At 49.8% G+C, this 14,156-nt stretch overlaps 1 protein-coding gene across 2 annotated transcripts in view; it reads right to left on the bottom strand.

Annotated features, from left to right (window-relative positions):
- The window catches only part of TOX4 (TOX high mobility group box family member 4), a 352,937-nt gene that overhangs the window by 211,248 nt on the left and 127,533 nt on the right, over window positions 1-14,156 (bottom strand). For both annotated transcript variants that reach the window (XM_086923633.1, XM_086923632.1), the window contains exon 3: window positions 3,544-3,771. In XM_086923633.1, coding sequence (XP_086779759.1) covers window positions 3,544-3,771 — 228 coding nt within the window. The remainder of the gene's footprint in view (window positions 1-3,543; window positions 3,772-14,156) is intronic.

The following is a 14,156-nucleotide window of genomic DNA, read 5'->3' as shown; positions in this document are numbered from 1 at the left end:
CATTCTTTCAAAGCCGAGGGCTTTTGGGGAAGAAAATTGCTCCTGGTGAAATAATGAATCCTGGTGGGCAGGCTGCACGCCCGTGCGGACACAGCTGCATGTGCCTGCTCTGTGCAGGCGGACCCTGAATATCAGGGTCCGCCTGCACAGAGCAGGCACATGCAGCCCGGAGAAAGGGGGCGGGGAGCAAAGGAGGGGGGGCGAGGGGGCTGACTCCTCTTCTGGAGCTCAAATCACAGAAATAGAGATTACGGGAGGGGCTGGGGCGCGCATCCATCATTTTATCTTCATCCTGAGGAAACCAGATGTAAAACAGTGAACACCAACAGGTATAGGGAAAAAGCTTGGAAAATGCAATAGGTCTCGCCTTTAAGTTAAAGAACTTGCTTTGCTAATGGTATTGTAAAGCAAAGCAAATAGCTTTAACTTAATGAAAGGCGAGACCTATTGCATTTTTAATGCTTGTATTCCTAGCAGTGCTAATATTAGGAGTGTACTGTATTTTTTACTATTCAGTGGGCTTGCAACAAGCCTACAGAATACCATTGGTGGTTTTCAATGTCACTTTCAATTGCAAACTTTCTATTGCTTGGCACCTGTAGGCTTCCCTACCTTTCTTGTGTGAGATCCTCTACTGCATGGACCAAGTATATGTGTTTTTAGTCATCACACAATTTCTTTTTTTTATAAGCATTATGGTGTTATTCTTGGACATGCATTGAGCTTTTCTACTTTTAACACGGACGTTTGGCTTCTTTTTTATGTTGCTTTCACCCTATCTCTATCGATGCTTTAGTTACTTAAACCCTCATTTGTATTACTCTTACACTCCACTGTATGCTATACTACTCTATGACACACCACTCTCCTCTACACGCCACTCTGTCACTCTATTCTACGTCACTCTACTTTAGTCCACTCCCCACTACGCCACTCTATGCCACTCCACTCTTCTATATGCCACTTTACTCTGTGCTACTGCTTGCTATGACTCTCCACTCTACTCTTCATCAGTCTTATGAACGCCACTCTATTCTGCACTGCTCCACTCTGCCCTACTCTGTGCTTCGCTACTGAAACACCACTTTACTCACTCCAGTGTGAACCACTCTGCTCCTTCATTGTACTCTATACCACTCCGCGCCACTTCATGCCAATTTGCTCCATGCTAAGTCACTCTACTCTGCACCACTGCACTCTGCTCAATTCCAGTCTACGCCACTCCACTCCACTCCGTGCCATGAACTCTATTCTACTCCATGCTACTCTACCGCCTTCTGCCACTCTGCTCTGTGCCACTGTCTTCTACGCTATGCCACTAACTTTTAATTATGTTGAACAGCAGCCACACTGCTGTACAATATGGCTAAAAAACATTGACAAAGCCAATACCTCTCACAAAAGTGAGACCTATTGGCTTTGTCAATGCTTGTTTTTTGTGTTGTAGGGAAGGCAGCCTGACTTGCCCGTACCCCTGTCCCTCCCCCCAGCCTGGCGGCAGAGGGACCCCAGGGTATGGGGGTACGGGCGCTCACAGAAGGCGACAAAAGCTTGGCTCAGAGGATAAAGAAGTAGAAGGCAGTGAGGTAGCTGCTCTGCGACATATTAAACGCTGACCCAGAATCGAGACGTCTACGAATGATTCAGTACTGGGTGCTCCATGAACATGTGGTGCACTAAGAACAATGGAGGGTGCCCCCTCCCAGGTCCTGCCAGAGACTGCTGCATCATCCATTCCTAGGCTATGTGCTGATACCAAGTCGCTTCCAAGAGAAAAGCCCAGCTGATTGGAATTTTCCTTTAAAGGGAACACTCTCTCCCAGCCAAAACCTGATAACCACAGCTTTCTCGATGTGAAAAGAGTACGCTGAAAGCCAACTCACTCTAAATGCAAATTACCTACTTCATACTTTGAGTGTAGCACATAGAAGTGGTCTTTAGAGAGTTAGGTTGCCCAATGACATTCCAACCATTTCAGAAATGTTCATAGTATTATTACTGTTAGAAACATGCATTTGTGTTGTTTTAATGTGTGGTTATTACTCATATGCTAAGCAACAGGATGAGATATCTTAAGTCTATTTTCGTAGTGCAGAACTTGTGTGTGATTTTAATTACGCTGTGTCCCTGGCCCCTTTTAAGGAACTGTTAGCAATACAGAATGGACTTATAGCAGCATCAACAAGTATGCTGCTTTCACGGTCAAAGGCTGGTGCACTGAACCAAGTTCACCCATCCGTGGGAGGGAAAGTCAAATCTTGTAGAACTAAGACAGTCTTAGTTTTCGCAACACAGTGCTTGTATCTGCACATACACATTTTTCAAACTGAATGTTTGTCGAAGGCTTCCATACTATTTTAGCTGGCTTTGTGAGAGAATGTTTTGGCTGCACAAATCTTTATACCATCACTCACACGCGTATTTTTTTTACACTTTTCTTTTTTTAGGAGTTTTATATAGCGCTTCCACAACCACAGGGGTATCAGAGGGCTTTACAACAACGTAAATGTATAGGAGCATAAACAGTCAAGTACACACCTAGATTCTGGAAGTTTCACAGTTCAATAATTAAGAGGAAGAGAGAAGAAGGAAAACAAGTTCATTTCTGGGAGGGTTAGGGAGATTGGAAGAGAACTTGAGGTTATGTTCATCTAAGGATTTGCAGCAGAGCCGTCTATGCGTAGGGGATTAATAGGAAAACGGGTGGTTATTGTCCAGTGGAATAGAGGGACTGTTGAGGAGAAATACTTTTAGTTGTCACTTGAAACTCTTGAACACACTAATCTCAGTAAAAAAAAGTTGTGTGTTCATGCACCTACTGCTGAACATATTTATTACTAGCCTGCATGTTTCAACCCCAGAGAGTTGCAGAATATGCAGTAGAGATCTACATGGACCATGCAGGTCATTTGTGCTGCCTGCAGCAAAATCATTCAGTGGGTAGATTCACGTACTTCAGACATCTTGGTTTAATGAAAAGCACCACACAGATGACTAAAACCCATTCAGCTGAGTAAAAGGGCTCAATCAAACCACATGGCCAGAAAGCAGAGGACATGGATTAGGACCCATACTTGTGTCACTTAATGAATCACACGTGCGGTCGCCAACCAAATGAAATCCAAAATCAAACCTGAGAACGTCCCTGCAGGTAACAGAAGCATACAACCCCGTCTAGCATAAAGGAAGATATTCATGTACTTCTTGCTACGGTGCAATTCACCATCAGTGTTTAAATGGCACAGAAGTCCTCAGATTCCAATTATTAAAAAAAGAACATAGTAAATTGGACAACATTCACACAAACTGCATCACTTCACCTGATCTTGAACACCATCTTAGGACTTTCCACAACATGGAGCGAGTTGTGTATTTAGATTGCTTAAGGGGAGCATCAGAAAGCTAAATATCTGCAATTTTATAGAAGGGCTAAGAACATTACATGACAAGTTCTCCATATTTTCTTTCAGACCTCTTTCAGATACTTTGAGCTGAATGGCTTAAGTGAAGAATCCACACCCAAGACAGAAGCACAAGACTCACCATTGAGAGAGTACTGCCAAGGAGACTGCCACCCTGCTCCAGGCCGACTGGCATTTCCAGTGTCTGCACGCCGTACTGGGCAGAAAAACTGCCATCCTGAGGGGAATTGGGATCCCCAAGGTCGTCAAAGTGTCCCACAACATCCGAGACTGCCAATGTGGGATCAGAGTCAAGCGAAATTGGGGGGATTTCAAACTCTTCATCTCCCAGATTTGGTGTGTGGAAAGTCTAAAACAAAACATAAGAGTAAAATCAAAACTGGCTCTCAGACAGGTTATGTCCATTTGAATACTGAATATTACCCATAGGGTGTTAGTAACAAGATACCAGACATTGACCAGTCAGAAACGATAGAGTGTTAAACATGTGTAGCAATATGTTAATAAACAATAGCAAGGTTTCAGGAACAAGATTCTACAAAACAAGCAATGCAGACTACACCATTTACCAATCCTATCTGTTGTAGTGGTTAATCCAGACCCTATAACTCTCTACCCTTGATCTCAACAACTCAAGGTTTCCCTTATCCCAAACTAATCAGTGGTTAGAACCCATAACATGTTCCATTCGCTCCTGTACTCCCAATCAATTACTCCAACCTTTCCTCTTTACTACCTTCATATTTACTAATGCCTTACTTTGTTCTCCTGCAATCTCTAGGCTCTGATGAAATTCTGAGGAGCCCTTCCAGCTCTGTAGGTTCACCAAAAACCTCTTGAATAGTTTTTGCCTGCGCGTTCAGTTTTTAGTCTCACCCAATAGTCCCTGCACCTCTACTCTATCAGTGCCTCGAACAGACCCAGGAAACCCATTCTCCTGTGCTTATTAACTTTAATTTTACAATTTGCCCCCAATATCTTTCTCACTACGAACGCAAAGCTTTCTAGTGTGGCCAATGGTGGCAAAAAAGAACTATAAACACCATCAAATAATTAACCATGGGCTCCTGATTTATAAACATCTACTCCTTTCCCTTTCTAGTCAACACACCCAGCCCAAACCAATTCATGTGTGTGATCACTATTCCGTGGTTAGCATGTTATTTCTCTCCAACATGTTTAAAAGTAGATTATACAGCAGTATCCTATTTTTAACATGCATTTTACCAAATGATTAATTTTCATAAACACTGCAATACAATATAGTCATATGCACACATTACTCTCCCCTTAATAAAAGCGAGATCTATGTAATTTGAATGAATGAACTTTTGTTAAATGAGCATCCTGCTATATACATTTTGTATACTTATTTTACAATCATTAGATGCTTCAAAAAATTAAGCAAAAAAACATGGTTTTATCCCCATTAAGCATCTAAAATATAGGACAGTCAGTTGGTTAGAAGACTGGAATTCTATGTGAGGACCAGAGGTGAGAATTATGCTACACTTTCTTCTCTACAGCAACCATTTTAAACAACAATAATTAAATATCTCATAAAACTTCGGGAAAAGAAGTTCAGTCCAGCCATCAGGATCTCTCCTCCGTCCTCTGTAGACTCTCCTGCCTCTGCTTTCTATGCTGATCCAGCAGCCGTAAGGTAAGTGTTGAAGCCTCCTTTCCTTACTTTGATTTCATGCCATTTATTTCGTTTTTTCTGAGCAGGATTGGGAGTTTGGGTTATTCAATTTTGCCATTTAATTGCACAATGTGTCTGCTGATGCTTAATATACATTGCGCCTCAGGAGAGGCGTCTGGGCAGGAGCACATCGGTCTTCCAGGCACCAGAGGGTGCACGCCTCCTACATAGCGTGTATCTTGACAAGCGCGCTCACTCGTCTCTTTGGCCAGAGCGCTGATTGTATAATGCCCCTCTCCTAGGGGGTCTGTATAAACGACTCTTCTCCCACAACAGTGTGCGCCTCATGGACTGTGTGGGACACCGACCCAGGCGATAACGAAGCCTCAGCCCTGATCATTTAAATAAGGTCATCTGATGTCCTGGGGAGGCCTTAACCCTGTTTGGCAGTGGGCCAATGCTACAACAATAAGTAGCTATAATATACTTCATGGGGCTCCTAGCAGCCCTATATTGCCCTCTAAAGTGAGTTAGTCGAGTCTGAAGACTCATATATGGAAGAGTTGTTCTGTGATACGATGGATGCTTTCATCCATAAAGCAGTATAGGATGCAATGGCACAAATGGAGCAGAAACTCCTTTAACCCTTTCGATGCTGATGACGAGCTCAGCTCGTCATCACCCACGGGTGTCGTGTGCTGATGACGAGCTGAGCTCGTCATAGTGCCACTAAAATGGCATTTTCCAGCACACAGCGGGAAAACGCCTAGCAGCCAAGAGGTTAAATGGCTGAGAGAGGTCTCAAACCCCCAGCGCTGAGCCCCATACCTCAATGGCAGCCGGACGCACAAACTCCCAAGAATCTACGCAAACACGTAAACGCCCTCAGGGTAGATTTGGAAGGCTTTTATGAGTCAAGCATTGCCACTGCCCCCTTCCCCTCCTCCTTTTCCATCCTGAGCTTTGATGGGATCGCACATGCAGGAGCTGTCCCCACCCACCCCCCTTCGCGACAGGGATAAATTCCCCCTGGGGTCTGATGGGATGCCTAAGCAGAGAGGCCATGGTGCCAGCAAGTGGCTTCAACCAGTGAGGACGCCTCTCATATTGCGAATGTAAAGGCCAAGGAATACAATATGTTTGACCCAGGGGATCTGTACAGCCTCATTTTCCAGTATGGACCCCAGCAGAAAAGGTAGCCACCTATGTGGCGGGCAAACTGTGCAAATCACTGGCTAAAGAAAGATGCAGCCACCAGCGGGCAATATGACCCCGTCTGTCGTTGGGCAGTAAAGTTGCATTGACACTTGAAATAGACCCTAGGATGGCCACTTTCTAGGCCAAATAAGTCGAGAACCTCAAAAAGGGAAATGATAATTCTTGGCGGTCTTGTCAAGATAAACTCCTGGCTGGGAAAGACCTCCTCACAAAGATTCTTGACATTGCCAAAGACGCAAAGGCGTCCAGCGCACTCCTATCCCTGGAAATCCTTTCAGGCTGGGCCCAGCAAGCAATCATCTTCCTCTTGAACGCCAAATGCATCATCTCTACCAAGATGCGCAGGTCCTGTCTGATTAAGAATTACCCAAAGTTTGGGAATTTAGTGTCCTTCTAAGCAGGAGAGGTTGCTCAAGGGGGGTCTGTTTTGGGAACCTTTAATAAAGGAGGTAAGCAAATTCTATGTCAGGACCGGAGGCTTCGGATTATGCCATTCTTTCATCGCTTTATTCTCTACAGCAGCAAGAAAATATAACACAACTACTTTTCCCATGAACATTTGGGGGAAAAAATAAAGTCAAACATGAGTCCTATTACAGTGTCCGTGTACAGGTGTCTCCCATCATGCTCTACTGTACTTGTCTCCTCCTCTTTCTTCGCTGCTCGCAGCAAGTTAAGTTGGTTTTTTCCTTCTCTCCTGGGTTTTGGGTTTCTGTGTGGTGCTTTTGGCCTTTGGGCCGGGTGTCGGGTTTCTGTTTTTTCTCCACAGATTCCCTTGAGTGGTCGCGGGACGCCTAGTGCGCTCCTTACGCGATCTGTGCCCAGTAGTGTGCGGTGCGGTGGCGCGGCCAGTGTCTCGTTTGCTGAAGGGGCGCTCCCAGAAGCTTCTCGAGTGTTCTGGCGCGCTCCTGTCACCAGCGGACCCATGCCTGGCCTCCCGGCTCCGACACCCTGCGGGGTCGCAATTAGGTTTTTCCCTTGCTTCTGAACGCCCTTTGGGTTGTACTTTTGGCGAACACCCTACGGGGTCGTAAGTGTGCTGTGGGACCGCTTTGCCGGGAGGCGCCCCGAGATTCTGCGGGCTGCAGCGTTCCCAGGGCTCTGCCCGTTCATTGTGCGCCTCTGGCCACCCATATCGCTGGGACTCCCCAGACTATAGAGCGCCCTGAGGAGGGTCATTGTCTTGCCTGCCGCTCCCGTTGCTAGAGTCTAATTTACCTCGCTATGCAGGGGAACGCGGACAATTATCCGGAGGAGGACCCTCGGGGCTATGTCCCGTTGGACGAGGACTTTTACCAGGCAGTCGACGATTCCATCTACCGCGCGGTCGACCAGGCTATGGTCCCCCTGGAGCAACGTCTTTCGGCGCGCCTGGACGAGGCCTATGCCAAGTTTGCCGCCTTGCTTCCGGCGCCTGTCCCGGCCTCCGGGTCTGATTCGTCCCCTACCCCGCCTCCTCCCAAGAAGCCTTGCACTGAGGGGGTTGATTCGGCGGCTTTTGCCAGGGTGAAGAGTGCCTTCAAGGCCCTGGAGGACGCGCAAGCTCCTGCCCCTCTTCCTGCGGAGGCTCCGCCGCTTTCTCCACCTGCGATGTCTCCGGACCCGCAGAGTGACGACGACGAATCCCCGGATTCGGAGGAGGAGGCCTGTTCTTCCAGGTCGTGGCTCCCTTCTCAACCATCGTCCTCCGCAGGTCCGTCGGACATGCTGGACCCGGACGATATCGTCCATCCCCGTTCCTCGGAGTGGGTCCCAGGCGAAAAGGTGGCCCAGTACGTCGCTAATAGGCTGCGCAAGCCGGTGGACAAGGATGCTAGGAGCCGCCTGCGCGCGGAGTGTCCCCGGCCGTCATTGGATGGCAAAGTGGCCATGACCCCGGACATCGATCCGAAGATGGCGACCTTCCTACAGAAATTTGTCAAGGACCCGCGGAAGGGTATCGACAGGTCCTGGCGCACTTGCCAGGACAAGCTTCTGGATGCTGTCGGGCCCCTGACCAAGATCCTGGATATGGCTGAGGAGGCCAAGGTGTCGGGTGACGCGATTTCCCCTGAAGTCCTTTCCAACTGGGCCCAGAGGGCCATTATTTTCCTTGGCAACGCCAACTGCGCCCTCTCGACGGAGCGGAGGCGCTCCCTGTTGATCAAGGTGGATCCCAAGCTGGGCGACCTCGCCTCGTCGGAGGCGGGTGCTGTAGCCCAGGGGGGCTTGTTTGGTGACCCGTTCATCAAGGAGCTGGGAAAGTTCGTGGCGACCTTCACGTCCCTGGATCGTGCCCAGTCCAATATCAAAAAAGTTTTTGCGCCCCGGGTTTTCGACAAGGCCGGACGAGGCAGGGGCCGGATGAGGCAGGGGCCGCTCGTTCGGCCGGGGCGCCAGCTCGGAGCGAGGTCAAGGCTCCGGACGTGGCCAGTACCAGGACCAGGCCAAGTTCAATAATTTCTACCCCACCAGAGGGCAAAAGTTCGGAGGTCGTGGTGGTCAGCGTGGCCAACAGCAAGGCGGTGGCCGAGGTGAGTGTTCTGCCTTCCGCAAGTTTGAGAGTGGGGGGGCGCTTGGCGCAGTTTCTTCCTGCATGGGCCTCCCTTACCAGCGATGCTTGGGTGCTGCAGACGGTTCAGGGCTTCCAATTTGAGTTCCATGGCTGTCCGTGTCAGCTACAGCGTCCTCGTCCCATTACCTTTTCCCAGCGCGATGCGGCTTTGGTGAGCGAAGAGGTCACTGCCCTCCTCCAAAAAGGGGCGATTTGTTGCGCTTGCGAACACCCCTCAGGTTTTATAAGCAATCTTTTCTTAGTAGACAAGGTCGACGGGGGCAGTCGCCCCGTGATCAATCTGAAGGAGTTCAACGAGTGGTTGGTGTATCTGCATTTCAAAATGGAGGGGATACATCTGCTGCGCGACGTCTTGCGACAGTCCGACTGGATGGTCAGGCTGGACTTGAAAGACTCTTATCTGACGATTCCCATTTTTACGCCTCATCGGCGTTTCCTCCAATTCAGGTGGGACAGCCAGGTTTACTCTTCCTTTCGGGCTCTCCTCGGCTCCGTGGTGCTTCACAAAGGTATTGCGGCCGGTGGTGGAGGCCTTGCGGGCTCAGGGGGTCAGGATGATGGTCTACCTAGACGACATGCTGCTCATGGATCAGTGCCCCGAGAGGCTGCGGTCACAGTTGCAGTCTGCAGTCAACCTTTTGCAGGGCCTGGGGTTCGTAATCAACGAGAAGAAGTCTCTCTTGGTCCCCATGCAATGCGCTACATTCCTAGGTTTCACCATAGACTCGGTGGCGGCCACCTTGAGCCTGCCGGCCAGGAAGATGGCGCGGATCAGACACGAGTTGCGTCAAACCCTAGCGAAGCAGATGATTTCTTTGCGCCACCTGGCGAGGCTAGTGGGCCTGTTGTCCTCTTCGATCCAGGCTATCTTCCCGGGGCCCCTTATTATCGCGCCATGCAGCAGTTGAAGGCGTACCACCTGCGGAGGGGCCTGACGTACTCCCAACTGATTCCCTTGTCGGAGGACGTGAGGGACGAAATGCAGTGGTGGCTTACGCACATGGAGGCCTGGAATGGCCGTGCGATTTTCGGTTCCGCCCCAGATATCGTGATAGAGTCGGACGCCAGCCGTTCCGGCTGGGGGGCGCGGTGCGGAGACTTCTCCACGGGCGGCGCTTGGTCTGATCTCGAACAGTCCTTGCATATCAACTGCTTGGAGTTGCTAGCGGGCTCCTTCGCAGTGCAATGTTGGACCAAGGACAGGGTGCAATCCTGCGTCCTTCTGAGGATGGACAACGTGTCGGCGGTCCGTTATATCAACCATCTGGGCGGCACCAGATCCAAAATGTTAGCGGACCTGGCCAGGGATTTCTGGCATTTTTGTTTGGACCGCCAGGTCTCGGTTACGGCAGAGTATTTGCCGGGTCGTCAGAACGAGGTGGCCGATTGGCACTCGAGGAATATTCTGGACGCCAGCGTGTGGAAGCTGGACCCTACCCTGTTTGCGGAGCTCTCGGACCTTTGGGGCCTGTTTTCGGTGGACCTGTTCGCGTCCCGCTTGGACCACCAGCTACCGCGGTATTTCAGTTGGCGCCCCGACACTCTGGCGGAGGCGACGGATGCGTTCCTCCAAGACTGGTCGGGGATACAGGGCTATGCATTTCCACCGTTCTCAATGATAACGCGGGTGTCAGCGTTGTTACGCCGCCAGTCGGCACAGGTGGTGACGATCACTCCGTGGTGGAGGTCGCAAGTTTGGTTTCCGGTTCTTCTGGAACTTTCTTGGGATTCTCCGATCCTACTCCCCCAGTCTCCCCACATTCTGCTGAATCCGGAGGGGGCTCCCCACAGACTAGTCCTGGAAGGCTCGTTGCGCCTGATGGCGTGGAGGCTCTCCGGCGACGCTGGACGTTGCCTGGCCTTTCGAGAACGGCAGAGGACTTGCTCTCAAAGGCTTGGGCCGACAGCACGACCAAACGCTACAGATCGGCTTGGCTCCGGTGGAGCCGTTGGTGTGTGCGACGGGGTTTGGATCCCGTGGGGGCACCGGTAGTGCGTGTCTTGAATTTCCTGGCGGAACTGTCTGATCAGGGCCTGGCCTATCGATCGATCAATACGTTCCGGTCGGCGGTGTCTGCGGGGCACGACCTGGTTCAAGGGTCCACGGTTGGGGAACACCCTTTAGTCTGTAGGCTCTTACGGGGTATACGGCTTGCCTTGCCACCGGAGCCTCGGTATTCAGCCCTGTGGGATGTGAACAGGGTGCTGAATTTGTTCCTTTCCTGGCAACCGAACAGGTTTTTGACGCGTAAGGAGTTGACGGCTAAGTTGGCCATGTTGTTGTGCCTGGTGTCCTGCAGGCGTGTCTCGGACGTGCGGGCGTTGGATATAACGGCCAGGGTTTTTTCTCCTGAAGGTGTTTCCTTTACCGTCAGCAGACGGACCAAAACGCATACTAGGGTCATTTCGTACCCGGCTTTTCAGGACTCCCCTAAGCTGTGCGTGGTGCAGTGCCTCCGTGCTTATGAGGATATGACAGAAGATACTCGCCCTCCGGGCGAGCGACAGCTGCTTATTGCCCTGCGTAAACCGTATAAGGCAGTTACTTCACCGACGATCGCCCGTTGGGTGCGTTGGATCATGCAGGAGGCGGGGATTGATACTAAACAGTTTGGGGCTCACTCTACGCGAGGTGCCATGGCGTCTAAAGCTTTCGCCCTTGGGGCTCGGTTGGAGGATCTGATGCGAGCGGCCGATTGGTCCTCGGACTCCACGTTTAAGAGGTTCTATTTCAAGCCAGTTATTGATGTGGCCAGATTGGTGGTCGATAAGCTTTGAACTGGCATAATCCGAAGCCTCCGGTCCTGACATAGAATGCGAATTTGCCTAGCCTTGGTGCTGGTAAGTTCCAATTCTATTAAGGACTCGGAGGCGAGGATTATCCCACCCAGTGACTTCATGGAAGTGTACCCTCCCCGTATGCAATGTAAGTAAAGCGTTTATGTTCTTTTTTGAATGTGCGCTTATGGCTCTGAGGTGTACTGCTCTTCCTGTTTTTACAGCTGACGTTCTGTTGCTATAGGATGGATCTGATGGTGTGTTCTTTTGCAGGAGCAGATAATTCTAAACAAGATGCGTGAGTGGACGGATGTTCTGACTTCGCGCGAACAAAGAGGAGGAGACAAGTACAGTAGAGCATGATGGGAGACACCTGTACACGGACACTGTAATAGGACTCATGTTTGACTTTATTCTTTCCACCAAATGTTCATGGGAAAAGTAGTTGTGTTATATTTTCTTGCTGCTGTAGAGAATAAAGCGATGAAAGAATGGCATAATCCTCGCCTCCGAGTCCTTAATAGAATTGGAACTTACCAGCACCAAGGCTAGGCAAATTCGCATTAGTCGCAACTTCAACTCCTTGGCAAGGCCCATTCCCCAATAAAACGTATTCTCACTCCTCTGGTTTTCGCGGGGCTCGAAGTGACATGGAGCGCTCGGCCAGCTGTCTGTAATTCCAGGCCTTCGCTAGAGGTTGGGGCTCCGAGCAAGCCCAATAGCAAGATAACTCCAGATTTGGGGGTTTCTAGCCCCCCCACCCCCCGAAGCTACCTTAATCACAGAGGCTTCAGAGGTGGTTACAGAGGAGGCAGTTTACTGTTCAAGGTGAGTGTACACCTCGTTTCTCTCAAGGTTGGGGGGCAGGTTAGCACACTTCGTGCACAATTGGAGGGTGGTAACTTCAGACTCCTGTGTTCCTTAAACAGTTCACGGTTTCCACAGTGTTCTACGAATCCCCTTTCATCCCTCCCCTCCCCGATGCCGATCCTTCTCAAGCACGGAGGCCACTCTCATTGATATGGAGGTGGTAGAGCTCCTCTCAAAAGGGGCTATCAATCCCACTGAATTTCTTAGCAATTTATTCTTACTGGAGAAACAGCAAGGAGGCCAATACCTGGTAATCAATCTACAGGAGTTCAACAAGTGGTTTGTCTTCCGTCACTTTAAAATGACGGGGATACACCTCCTACCAGACCTCCTGAGACCAAACGACAATTGGGATGTTGAGTTGTCAAGGATACCTACCTCACAATACTGATATACCCGCCGGATCGCCGGTACTTCTAGTTCCAATGGAGACTCCAAACTATCAAATTAACAACTCTTCTGTTGGCCTATCCTCCGCCTCTTTGTGCTCCACCAACGTTCTAAAACATGGTGGAACACATAAGGGCCAGAGGAAGGCGCCTGATTGTATATTTGGATGACATGCTCCTTGTGGATCAATGCCAGAGGACATTGTCAGCCCACACGTCAATTGTCAGTCCTTGGGATTTGTAATCAACAGGACAAAATCCATATTGAACCAACTCAGTCGCTCACATTCTTGGGTTTTGTGGTGGATTGGGTGGAGACTACCCTGAGCATTCGCACCGAGAAGATCTCTAAAATCCGGTAAGAGTTCCGTAAAACTCTCACCAAACCCTTACTGGGCCATGCACTATTGGGCCCTCCAGCGAATGAAGGGGTATCATCTTTGTATGGGTCGGTCTCACGCACACTCAGAGGTAATGCTCTCTGACGACGCCAAGGGTGAGCTTTTTTGGTGGCTCATCACACATGGAAGCATGGACTGGGAGCACTAGTTTCAGCTCCCACCAAGATCTAGTGATAAAGTCAGATGCGAGTAGCACTGGCTGGGCAAGACTATGTGAGGATGTTGCCACTGGAGGCAGATGGTCCGCTGCAGAATAATCATTACCTTTCAATTGCTTCGAGCAGATGGTCGGCTCCTTCGCAGTGAGATGTTGGGACCTAGGACAAGGCACAAAGTTGCTTCCTGTTAAAGAAGAACAATGTGGTGATGGTATGGTATATCAATAATTTGGGCGGCACAAAATCCAGAGCCCTTTCGGATCTGGCTAGGAGCTTCTTTGAATATTGCCTCAAGAATCTCATCTCTGTTGTGGCAGAACATCTTCCAGGCACAGCCAATCAAGTGGCAGACTGGCAATCGTGCTACCTGAGGGATGCAAGTCTTTGGAAACTGGATTCAACAGTGTTTCAGGCCATTTCGAACCAAAGGGGCCTGTTCAGTGGATCTTTTTGTGTCTTGTCTGGATCATCAGCTTTTCGCATACTTCAACTGGAGACCAGATCTCAATGCAGTGGCAACCGATGATTTTCTGCAGGAGTAGACAGCAGAGAATGGCTGCGCCTTTGCCCCCTTTTTCAGGACCGAGAGGCTCGCTGGGATGTCGATAAGGTGCTGAATTTCTTATCATGGCCTAGCAATGGTTATCTCTCCAGGAAAGAGATCTCAGCAAAATCGGCTACTTTGTTATGTTGGGTGTCTTGCAGGCAGGTTTCCGACATCAGA

This window comes from Lissotriton vulgaris, chromosome 5 (genome assembly GCF_964263255.1).
Source record: "Lissotriton vulgaris chromosome 5, aLisVul1.2, whole genome shotgun sequence".
NCBI lineage: Eukaryota > Metazoa > Chordata > Amphibia > Caudata > Salamandridae > Lissotriton > Lissotriton vulgaris.
The sequence above is the reverse complement of the archived record's forward strand: the minus strand, read 5'-3'. Positions and strand labels throughout refer to the sequence as shown.